The sequence below is a fragment of the Megalobrama amblycephala genome, linkage group LG4, assembly GCF_018812025.1.
Source record: "Megalobrama amblycephala isolate DHTTF-2021 linkage group LG4, ASM1881202v1, whole genome shotgun sequence".
In the NCBI taxonomy this organism is placed as follows: Eukaryota; Metazoa; Chordata; class Actinopteri; order Cypriniformes; family Xenocyprididae; genus Megalobrama; species Megalobrama amblycephala.
In genome coordinates this window covers 48,718,515-48,731,219 of record NC_063047.1, presented here as the reverse complement: position 1 = coordinate 48,731,219, position 12,705 = coordinate 48,718,515, and the positions used below count along the sequence as shown (strand labels likewise).

The 12,705-nt window shown below is 34.9% G+C and overlaps 1 protein-coding gene across 2 annotated transcripts in view; it reads right to left on the bottom strand.

Annotated features, from left to right (window-relative positions):
* The window catches only part of ebf2 (EBF transcription factor 2), a 37,504-nt gene that overhangs the window by 4,295 nt on the left and 20,504 nt on the right, over positions 1-12,705 (bottom strand). For both annotated transcript variants that reach the window (XM_048189710.1, XM_048189711.1), the window contains exons 7-13: positions 8,939-9,020; positions 6,230-6,371; positions 5,291-5,421; positions 5,034-5,160; positions 3,050-3,138; positions 2,873-2,938; positions 829-1,006 (exon numbers count right to left, since the gene is read on the bottom strand). In XM_048189710.1, the coding sequence (XP_048045667.1) occupies positions 829-1,006; positions 2,873-2,938; positions 3,050-3,138; positions 5,034-5,160; positions 5,291-5,421; positions 6,230-6,371; positions 8,939-9,020 (815 nt within the window). The remainder of the gene's footprint in view (positions 1-828; positions 1,007-2,872; positions 2,939-3,049; positions 3,139-5,033; positions 5,161-5,290; positions 5,422-6,229; positions 6,372-8,938; positions 9,021-12,705) is intronic.

Here is a 12,705-nt window from a genome sequence, read left to right as displayed (position 1 = left end):
CAAAATGGAATTATTGCGTTTTGGAACCAAACTCTTCATATGCTTATTGACATTTATAAAATGGTTAGTTCCTTTCCTTGATTCTGATTGGTCAATAGCTGTGTTGTATTCACGATAAAACACGGCTATGATCGCTTCACCCAACGGTTCTGTGTATCACAACACCCTTAGCAACCACTTTAGCAACGTAAACTGTATGTTTTCAATTGATATTGTTCATTGAAGCTTACTGAATTATGTAGAAGAGTGTTGTGAGAAAGAGATCGAGTGAGCGAGTTTATTCCCTGCATTCAGATTTAGCATTTTCCTTCAGGTCAGTCCTGTTCATAATAAAAAATGTTCAAACTGCAATATCTTGTCCTTTTAACAGTTAAGGGTTTTCCCATGACTGACAGCACTAGTCAAAGCATTTGTCATTTGCTTCTTGTTCCGTGTCTTTTCAATGTAAAAGTCTTCGCTACTGACTGACACACTCATAAAGACAGTCTTTGCCGCCATCTAATGGCGTAATAATGTAACTTCTGTTGCTGTTCACGGTCAGGGATTATTTTTTCCGGCAGAAGGAAGGCTTTTAGTAAGAGTTTACTTCATGAAAGTTGCATTGATACATATTTTTTGGTTTTAATATTTGTATTGTGTGGTAACCGTTTTATAAAAGCAATAAGGTACTCGAGGCTAGTGTATCGTGAATAAGTCACGGCTGAAGGGTGTTGTTGCAACCCCTTCAGCCGTGACTTATTCATGATACAGCACAGCCTTGAGTACCTTATTGCTTATCTATAACACTGATCAGGACTGAATCTATGGTAAATGTCCTCAGGTCCTAACCTTGGCTACTGGTTTGCCCAGGTTCTCCAATGCTTACACCCAGCTGGGAGGGATAAGAGCTGAGGCCCATGACACTACCATGGACCGGAGAACTTGGCATGGCCTGCAGCTGACTGTGAGGTCGTGGCACGCTGTACAGAGCCTCGGCTATATCTGCAGCCCGTTTCAGCAACATGTCCTGCAACAACGGAATAGAAAAGTTGTGATTCAGTGCAAAAAAAACAGAAAAAACCTATTGGGTGACATCACTTGTGTTAAGCAATTACATTTCTCTCAATATGAACAGGAGACGGACAAATCAATTCAGCTTACAGCCACTCATCACATACAGTGTGGTCCAACGTCTGAGACTTAATATTCAACAATATTATTGATTTGACTGCACTGACACTGGTGGATGAGAACTGAACTGAGCTGGACGATGACATCACTGTTTTCTGCAGAACTAATTTATAGATTAAATGAACTAATTTAATAATTGATGATCTTTACAGTGGAACTGAATCAACACTGAACTGACTTCAGCTGAACAATGACACCATTTTCTTTTAGAGCTGCTGCTGAAATAAACTGTTAGCATCACTGAATCTGTATTGTATAAAGTGCTACATAAATAAAGGACAAATAAACAAACAAAACAAACAAACAAACAAACACTGGTACACTGCCATTAGTTCCAATTTACTAACCCTAAAAGGGTCTTCATCAGGTTAATCAAACACAAAAATTAGATTTATTAATTAAAACCTTGTCTATGTTGCTGGCATAAAGATCTTTAAAAACAAGGATTTGTCAGCAGAAGCTGCATTTGATATCATTTGATATCATACATTTGATATGAATGGACACAGTTATTGACCTGAATTGAGCTGAAAAATGACACTATTATACAGCTTTAGTGCAGAATTTGAACTTGTCTCATATTTGATGAAGTTTGCATATGGAAGCTTGTTTCTGCCACGGAATAAAACAAATTAAAAGATAATTGTGACTTTCTCTCGCAATTCTGACTTTTTTCCTCACAATTGCGAGTTTAGCTCTCGCAATTTTGACTTTTTTTCTCAAAACTGTGAGATATAAACTCGCAATTACGAGTAATAAAGTCAGAATTGAGGGATATAAATTTGCAATTGCATTAAAAAGACACAATTACTTTTTTTTATTTTGTATTCAGTGGCGGAAACAAGCTTCCATATTCACGTCATTGAGGGAGACTCACTATATTTACATTTTGCAAACATTGACCCCAAAAGGCCTGAACCAGGATTATGATACAAAACAATGTTTTGTGATTTTATGTTTATCAATAAAGACAGTTGGAATGGAAATGTTGGATTGTATGGACTGAAAGCACTTTAACAATTTGCACTGTTGTCATACGCAGTTGATGTAGTAAACGCAGGGCAGGCCTCCGTGTTTACGTCCGAACGCCACAGGTTCAAATTGTTGAATAAAGTCGTTATTTTTGTTTTGTTTTTGCGCGCAAAAATATTCTCGTCATAACATTAAGGTTGAACCACTGTAGTCATGTTGACTATTTTAACCATGTCTTTAGTACCTTCCTGGACCTCAAAAGGTACAATGCCGTTGCTGCCTATGTGTGGTTCAGAAACTCTCGGATTTCATCAAAAATATCTTAATTTGTGTTCCGAAGATAAACGAAGGTCTTACGGGTGTGGAACGACATGAGGGTGAGTAATAAATGACAGAAATTTCATTTTGGGTGAACTAACCCTTTAATGTCCCAAAAGCCTGATACCACATTGCAAATCTGGGATTCAAAACTTCACTAATCAAATAAGCAGATTTGTTTCATTAACCAGATTTCCTTACTTCCATTGAAGTACACATGATGTGCTATGGAACATTTTCTAACCATGCTGGATAATATGGATCTTGACATACTATGGATAGATTTCTGAAAATTTTCAGTTCAATTTTAAAATAGAAATAGAAGCATGTTCACTAGTGATCTCAGGCATTTGGACCCCAATGAATGTATTCTTATATCTACTGTATATATTTACTGCATTTCAGTGGTTACCTGATTGCTGGTGGTATTTCCATACAGTGATTCAACAACATCTGCGGCTCTTTTAAGTAACATTTCCTAAAATACAAAAAATCAGTACCAGAGAGAGAAGATAAATATGACATCTGTGGGTCTGTTTGTGTGTACTTAAGTCTTAATGGTTATATGTGTACACCAGTATATACTAACCTTTGCCAGTTTGTCGGGGTCACCAGGATGTCGAGGGATCAGCTTTTGAAGTCTCTGGAAGCCGTAGTCAATAGTTGGCTCATTCAGCGCTAGAGATAATCATACTTAGTGAGAATCCATTATTTACATTAAAACACCCTCCACATATCTGAATAAATCCCAAGGAATCAGGTAAGGTATTTATGTATGAATCCATAACCACTCTAGTCCTAAGTGATATTCTCAGTCTCGTACAAAAATTGTTAAAGGTGAAGTATGTAATTTCTTCTTCAGTAGTGGCACCAATCAGAATTGCAAACGATTGTGGTTACACTTTATTTCGATGGTCAACTTTAGACATTCTACTAAATAAAAGTAACTTTGCAACTACATGTCGACTAACTGTCATTAGAGTATTAGAAGGCTGTTAGGTTATGGTTAGTGTTAGTATAAAATGGTCAGTTATAGTCAGTAGAATGTCTGTTGGGGAGCATCAAAATAAAGTGTTAGAAGATATTAAGGAGATGACCAGTAGTTGACATGTAGTTGAAAAGTTACTTATTGTTAGTAGAATGTCTGAAGTGGACAGTGTTACCACGATTGTGTCCAAACAGGTTTCCCAAACACTCCAACTCCCATACTACCATATTCCATTGTCCAGCCAAACAGGTAGTTTCACACAAAACTTTTATTGGATAGGCCAGAAGATGACATGTTGGGTCACTCATGTAAATCTGGCAATGTATTGGTTTTCTGACAACCTACAAATGACTAATGGTTATCTCTGCACTTCAAACATAGAAAGAAAGTAGTTTACTACAGTGGTTCCCAACCCTGTCAATGGGGAACAGAAACTTTTTGGTTACTAACATTGTTCAAATCTTATTTTGTGTTCAACAGAACAAAGAAACTCATACAGGTGTGTAACAACTTGAGGTTGAGTAAATGATGACAGAATTTTTTTTTTTTTGGATGAACTACATTAGAAATAAGGAATAGATTACATATTTCACGGGGAAAGTGCAAGTCTGTATTTTTAATGTGATGCATTTGGACTGAACAGCACACTTCTGTTTTATGACAGAAGCTTTTGTGATATGATTTTCAATAAATATTGTTAATATTTGCATCCTTTTCTTTCATCATTGCTTTAAACTAATGTTTTTCCCTTGTCTTATGTAAGTTTATTAATTTGAGTTTAAACAACTTAAGTCATTTACCGCAATCGGTTTCCTCAAACCATTTGAGTAGCTATATAGTTGTGTAGGCTTGGTTAGATTTATTAAATGAACTCAAATCAGTTAGTTTGAATGAATGGAATTAACTTAGAATGTTCAAGTTACCTATACTCTAAATGATTGACTAAATCAACACTAAATTATGAGTGAATGTGACTCTTTATATACAAGTTCACAATACTCATATGTATTAGTTTTTAAACTTAAATGGTTTAAAGCAATTCGTTTCCTCAAATGGTTTGAGTTGAGTTAACTTATTGGGTTTTACAGTGTAGAGAGAACAACGTGTGATTACACTTCTCTCAGATTCGGTAGGAAATTACGTTAAATTGAATGTGGAAGATTTTAACTGTGACAAGATGATTGACAGGGCAGTTTAAATGGTGACAGGATGCATGTAAACAAGCAACAGAGCGGACTGTTAAGACGTAATTATGACGAAGTATGTCTCAAATCTTGCTTACTATTCTGCTACACACTCAAAAGTAAGTACTTTTTCTTCAAAAAAACAGTAACTACTTTTTAGGCATTGTATAAGTAGGCTAATTGGGATGCAGCACTTGTATGTCTCCCTAGTCAAACACACCTGATCAGCTCATTAGTATAGACTCAAATACCTGAAAAGGGTGCATCAGACAAATGAGACATTCAAAACGTGCAGTGATAGGGGCTCCAGGAACACGTTCGGGAACCACTGGTTTAACATAATACACTTGTCTTTAAATTTGCGATTGTGCATGAGTGTGGATGTCTGGGTATGTATTCACCTGTATAAATGAAGCGCCCTGGAGCTCCTTTACAGAACTGCTTAGATTTGTAAGACAGTGTAACTTCTACAACCCCTGGAATGTGTCGAGGAGGAGTTTGAACTCGGATTGCGTGAGGAGTGATTAACTGCATGAATAATGACAGAAAAAAAGTTTGTTACATATTCTTGGTACTCAATCCTTGAGACAATTATCAAAATATTACAAAAGCTTTCCTCATTAGACGTCAAAGTTTGCTTTGATATACATATATATACCTCGCTCCACACTAGCATGCTCCCGAACACCACTTGCAGACCGTCAAAGAAGTTTTCCCCAATCACAATGACCATCGCCCCGCCTGTAGTCCAACCTTCACTAGGACTGATGGCTTTGATACAGGGAGTAGCTGTAGTGGAGATAGAATGAAAAGGGCATTAAAGACGCAAGAAATTATTACGTAAAGTCTAATAAACATCCTAAGTGACAATATAGATACTAGATGTCTTGTAACAGCAGACCTATATAAGAAAATGTCGAGCTCCCCTTTTGACTTCATGGTTAAAGCGTTAGTTCACCCAAAAATGAAGATTCTGTCATTATTTGCTCACCCTCGTGTCGTTCCACACCTATAAGACTTTCATTCATCTTCAGAACACGAATGAAGATCTTTTTAATGAAATCTGTCGACAGCTATGCAACTACCACTTTCAAACCCCAGAAAGGTAGTAAAGACATCATTAAAGTAATCCATGTGACTCCAGTGGTTAAACCTCAAATTTATGAAGTTTTTGTTTGAGCAAAAAAACACTATTTTTGATGCAAAATCAGATGATGTTGAGTGAACGAGCGTTGGAGAGTAACATTTTGTAAATAAAGTGGTAAATTATGTTTCTTTGCACAAACAAAACACTCACTTTGCTTCATTAAATTGAGGTTAAACCACTGGAGTCACATGCATTACTTTAATGATGTCTTTACTGCCTTTCTGGGGTTTGAAAGTGATAGTTGCACAGTCTGTCAATGGAGAGACAAAAAGCTCTCAGATTTCATTAAAAAGATCTTCATTTGTGTTCTGAAGATGAATGAAAGTCTTACTGGTGTGGAACGACACGAGGGTGAGTCATTAATGACAGAATCTTCATTTTTAGGTGAACTAGCCCTTTAAAATCTTCCTCCCCTTGCTTTTTCTCAGTGGCCTTTCTTCTAAATCTCACCGTATTCCATGCTAGTCTCCACCGTCTCGTTTGAATCCATTCTGCGAGAGCGACGTCCGTGTTTGGAGTTGTTGTGCACAAACATATTATCAGAAATGGCCAGTACAGGACCATCCACGCTGACCGTGGTGGACAGAACCACCTGTTTGGAATGCAAAGAAAGGCATATTGATAACAAAAACCGTTTGATTGAGGAGATTTAAGTAAAAAAAAAAAAAAAACTGATAATTTGATTTATCTCAATATATGATGAATAATATCCTTGCAATGTTATCTTTAGAAACTGCTACTGCTGCTGATTTAAAATCCATAGATTTAGCACTTGTCGAATCATCTGTCATAAAGAGCACTACACAAATAACAGCCAAAGAGCGTAAGAAAAAAAAAGTGATAATTACAGAATATTGCAGTCCTCTAACAATTATTGTTGGAATTATTTGTTCTTTTCCTTCTCTTCCTTTTCTATGTTCTCCTGTATTCTTCTCCCTAAAATCTACATTTTTACTCTTTTTTTTCCTTTTTCCTTTAGTTTATTTCTCTCTCTTTTCTCCTGCTTATTTCTAGACAACAGCATTCAAACCTTATACAGTGGCATGAAAAAGTAAGTGAACCACTTGCAGAATCTGAAAATGTGAATAATTTTAATAAAATAAGAGGGATCATACAAAATGCATGTTATTTTTTGTTTAGTACTGTCCTGAGTAAGATATTTTACATAAAACATGTTTGCATTTAGTTCACAAGACAAAACAATAGCTGAATTTATTAAAATAACCCCATTCATAAGTGTGTGAACCATTGATTCTCAATACTGTGTGTGGTTACCTGATGATCCACGACTGTTTGTTTGTTTTGTGATGGTTGTTCACGAGTCTCTTGTTTGTTCTGAGCAGTTAAACTGAGCTCTGTTCTTCAGAAAAATCCTCCAGGTCTTGCAGAAATTTCAGTTTTCAAGCATTTTGCTTGAACACGATGCATTAAGAGCCGGGGGGGGGGGGGTGAAAACTTTTGAACAGGATGAAGATGTCACAATTTTCCTTATTTTGTTTAAATATCATTGTTTTTCATTTAGTACTGCCCTTCGGAAGCAACAGAAGATAGTTTGATGTTTCCCGGAAGAAACATTAAGTACAATTTACCTTGATATTTAAATTCAAAAGTTTTCACCCCCGGCTCTTAATGCATCGTGTTTCCTTCTGGAGCATCAGTGAATGTTTGAATCTTTTTTAATAGTTGAGTTTGAGTCCCTCAGTTGTCCTCAGTATGAAAAGACGGATCTCAAAATCATTCAGTCACTGCTGGAAAGGGTTCAAATATGCAAAAAATGCTTGAAAACTGAAGAATCTGCAGAAGCTGGAGGATTTTTCTGAAGAACAGAGCTCAGTTTAACTGCTCAGGACAAACAAGAGACTCATGAACAACCATCACAAAACAAACAAACAGTCGTGGATCATCAGGTAACCACACACAGTATTGAGAATCAATGGTTCACACACTTATGAATGGGGTTATTTTAATAAATTCAGCTATTGTTTTGTCTTGTGAACTAAATGCAAACATCTTTTATGTAAAATATCTTACTCAGGACAGTACTAAATAAAAAATAACATGCATTTTGTATGATCTCACTTAAAATAATTCTCATTTTCATAGATTCTGCAAGTGGTTCACATACTTTTTCATGCCACTGTAGACTTATAAACACTTATAAATTATGGAGTGAATCCTATGTGCTCGAGCCAAAAATCCAATGTTAATTGGGTTTCAAACAAAATACTAATCTGGTTAAAAAAAAAAAATACAGGAATGTTCACCAGATGACTTGAAAAGCTATATTTGGAAAGAAAGAATTGTTCTGTGAGTGGGAAGTGCTTCGCTAGAAAATAAAAACATTTTTATTCTAAAGACTTTATTAAAGGTCAAAATCCTCTTGGGCTGAAGTTAATTTTGACATATCGTGCAGCCCCAATGCAAAAAAAGATTGAAGAGTTGAAGATGAGAAAACAACATAACAACACATAAGAGGAATGAGGGATGCTGCAAAATAAAAAAAAGAAGAAATTTCACATTTCAAAAAAAAAAAAAAAAAAAAGCACAAAAATGAATAAGGAAGGACAGCAGGGAAATGAAGAGTGAGGGATGAAATGTCCGATAGCAGCTCCAGCAATGAAAGACAAGTGGGAGGAAGTGAAGCAGGAGGGTCCCCAGTGAGCACTTCCTGGGTCACAGAGCCTGACCTGCCCCATCTGGAGCCCATCACTCAAATCTTGACAACTTCCTGAAGCACCTCGCCTGATTTCCTGATGATCCCTGCTTCTGCTACTTTCCTGATTTTTCTCATGAGATATTGAACTCACAATCTTAGTTTATCCACCACTACACTGCAAACAAAACCTATTCTTAAATAAGTAAATTTGTCTTATTTTCCAGTAGAAATATCCTTAAAACATGATAAATGTACCTGAGAAGGAAATTGCATACAGTTTTCAGAGAATGTGTTCTTTGATTTGCAGACTTTTCTCAATTGCTTTTATTCTTCTTTTTTTTTTTTTTTTTTTTTTTTTTTTGCAAAAAAAAACCCATTTATTTATTTATTTATTAGAAAAGAATAATCTCGGAAAAAAGTATAAATTCACTGTGACTGTTCTGCCTTAAGCAAAACATTTCTGCATTTTGTAAATATTTCATTCACATATAAATGATCCATACCTGAAATCTCCTCATGTCTCTGGGGTTCCCTGCTGTTTTCAGACAATTTTGATTGCACTTTAGGAAAAACTTCAAGAAAAATCTGTGGGAAACAACAGGAAACCAAGCTGTAATTCAAGCTAGAAGAGGAGGCGTATTGTAGATGGAGAGGGAGATGTGAATTGTTTAGCAACAATGGCCTGCTTCTATTAGTAGCTTTCTTATAACTAAATACATAATAAATAGGTGTATCCACTTTTAAAAGGGAGGAGAAAACACTTCCCATATGTTTTGTTGTTGACAATAGTCATAAATACTTTCAGTTCAAAGTATGTACGACCAGTAGAAGCAGCCAAAATATGCAGATGCCAGCATGAACTGGAGTGACATGCCCTGATCGTCCAAAAAAACCCAAAAACAATAATAAACTATGCAAGAAACTAGACTACATTAAACATTCATTTGCAGTCAGGATAAACATGATTTCTGCTGACCTTATTGTGTTTTTTGTGCTAAATTATTGACTGCCGAGTACCCGGCTAAATTCAAGAGACATTTAGAAATGGTTATTGTTGTGCCTGTGATACATTTTCTATGATACATATTTTGTACTCCAATGCTAAAGTGAGCATAAAGTTCTTAAGCAAAACTCATTCTGTCTCTCACTCGACCATCCCACACTCTGTCAGTTGTTCGTTTTTGTACAGTTCACAGAAGAATAATTGTTATATTCTAGGGTTAGAAATACAAAAAAATACAGGTTTTGTACTTCTTTTTGCAACTTATTGATCGTAGGCCTCATTGATCTGGGAGGATGCACCTCAGTTTTTTGTTTTTTTGAGGTGAATAAGCTTGAATGAACTTTTTTCATTCAAAAACTGGGGCGCATCAGCTCAGATCAATGATGCCACTCTAAAAAATGTTGGTTTAAAAATGAATAAACCCAGCCATTGGGTTGTTTTGACCCAGCAGTTGGGTTAAATTTTGCCCAACCTGCTGGGTAGTTTTATTGAACTCAACTTTTGTTTAAAAATGGCTATATTGTTTGCTTAAAATGAACTCAAAATATGTTGGAAATGAACATTTATTAACATGTTTAATAAATGAATATTTATTAATAAGTTTAATGAATAATAATTAAACAAGAAAGATTTATTAAATTGCTTATTAGTAAATGTTCACCTTGATTATTATTGTTGCCTCTGATAATTCTGTGTCTGATTTTTAATTTCCAACCTATTTTGGGTTAATTTTAAGCAGCCATATAGTCATTTTTAAACAATAGTTGGGTTAAATATAAAACATTTAACCCAACCACTGGGTTAAAACAACCCAATTGCTGGGTTTGTCCATTTTCAACCCAACTTGGGTTGTTTTTAACCCAGCATTTTTTGATCAGATCCAAAAAGAAATACAAAACCTGTGCTCAGTGAAAGAAAACAAGTTGAGAAAAAGATTAGTCTAATATTTGGCAATAATGTAGCATAACGGAGATTTATAAGCCATTTTTTTGTAGTCTGGTCATTTTTGACTCAAATCACCACAAGTGTAAAAAAAAAAAAGAATAACAAAAATGATCAATAAATGTTTTGAGAAGTTGTTATACACTGTGTGAGCGAAGTCAGTCAGTTTCAGTCCAATGCGATTACATTAACTTGCATTTTCAGGGGAAAGAAAATCCTCTCCGTGTAAAAATGACCAGAAAATGAGGGTTAAATCCTCCAAACAAACTAAATCCAAAATAAACACATCATGGGTCCAAGGAACAAATTTGTTATTTGTGAGATGATGGACATATGTCCAAAGGTGTAACTTACTAATTGCACTTCATTACTATATTTAAACTTATTAAGACCTTCAAATTACAAAGAACATATTGGTCATCATGAAGCAAATCTATTCTTTTCCCTTAAGTACTTTTATGCCTCTTGCATGTATGTAAAATTTTCATTCTTATCTTGTAGATATGTAAAGAACTTGGACGCAACCATATGGTCACACATTTGTAAATGTTTAATAGGAATAGCAGCCAACAAAAAAAAAAATAGGACTCCAGCAGTTTTGTTGCATGGACCCCAAAAAACATGTGGATACAGTTGAAATAAGACTAACCAATTAGTTGCCTAAAGTTTGAACCACTGTCTGTGCCAACCCTGTCTCTCTTTCTTATAATATCTTACAACACACTCTTGTGTGCTGTTTCATGGCCGACCCACGGCAGATTCTTTTCACTTTAACTATAATAAACTTGTTAGTCCTTCATGATATCATAGAGCACAGCTGCAAGCAGGCAAATGAAAGCACATCGGCCAAGCTCACATTAACATGCATTAGTCACTCCCCCACCCACTTAGCATGCAAATCTCTAAGCCTCGCTGCCTTGCACCTTCTGCCATGTATCCATTCACTGCATCATAATTAGACCCATCTTGCATAATTAATTAGGACTCCTGGAAAACCTTGCAACTTCAGCACAACACCCCTCCATCTCTGCTGTATCATAAGGAAAAGTTTATTAATAACAATGCAAGTTTTGCACTGCTGTGATATTTGGATTTACTGGAGTAAGGTCTTCAGAGTGGGCCAATGATTCATATATTTGGAACTGAGATGACTAAAAAATAATACTTGTCATAAGTAGTTTTATATAAAATTGTTCCATATATATATATATAAAACATGTATACGGACAAATATATAGTTACAGTTGAGTTAATCCTGGCCCTGTTGAGTGAATAGATTTTTGACGTTTTAAAGTCTCTTCTGCTCACCAAGACTGCATTTATTTGAATAATAATATTGTGAAATATATTTTTTACATTTTAAAATAACCATTTTCTATGTGAAAATATTGTAAACTGTAATTTATTCCTGTGATGCAAAGCTGAATTTTCAGCATCATTACTCCAGTCTTCAGTGTCACATGATCCTTCAGAAATCATTCTAATATGATTTTCTGCTCAAGAAACATTTCTGATTATTATCAATGCTCAAAAGAGTTTCTGCTTCATGTTTTTGTGGAAACTGCTTTTGTAATGATACTTTGATGAATATAAACAGCATTTATTTGAAATAGAAATCTTTTGTAACATAAAGTCGTTAAGGTCACTTTTGATCAATTTAATAAAAGTATTAATTTCGTACCCCAAACTTTTTAATGATAACGTATCATGCTTTCCACAAAAATATTAAGCAGCAAAAACTGTTTTCTCGAGCACCAAAACAGCATATTTGAATATTTTAGGTAAAATCATGTGACACTAAAGACTGGATTATGCTGAAAATTTAGCTTTGCATCAAAGGAACAAATTATTTTAAAATACAGTACAGTCCAAAAGTTTGGAACCACTAAGATTTTTAATGTTTTTAAAAGAAGTTTCGTCTGCTCACCAAGGCTATATTTATTTAATTAAAAATACAGTAAAAAACAGTAATATTGTGAAATATTATTACAATTTAAAATAACTGTTTTCTATTTGAATATATTTCACAAAGTAATTTATTCCTGTGATGCAAAGCTGAATTTTCAGCATCATTACTCCAGTCTTCAGTGTCACATGATCCTTCAGAAATCATTCTAATATGCTGATCTGCTGCTCAAGAAACATTTAATGTGTACAATTGTACAAAATATTTGTGTACAATATTTTTTTTCAGGATTATATATAATAATCATAAATGTTTATTGAGCAGCAAATCAGCATATTAGAATGATTTCTGAAGGATCATGTGACACTGAAGACTGGAGTAACGATGCTGAAAATTCAGCTTTGATCACAGGAATAAAT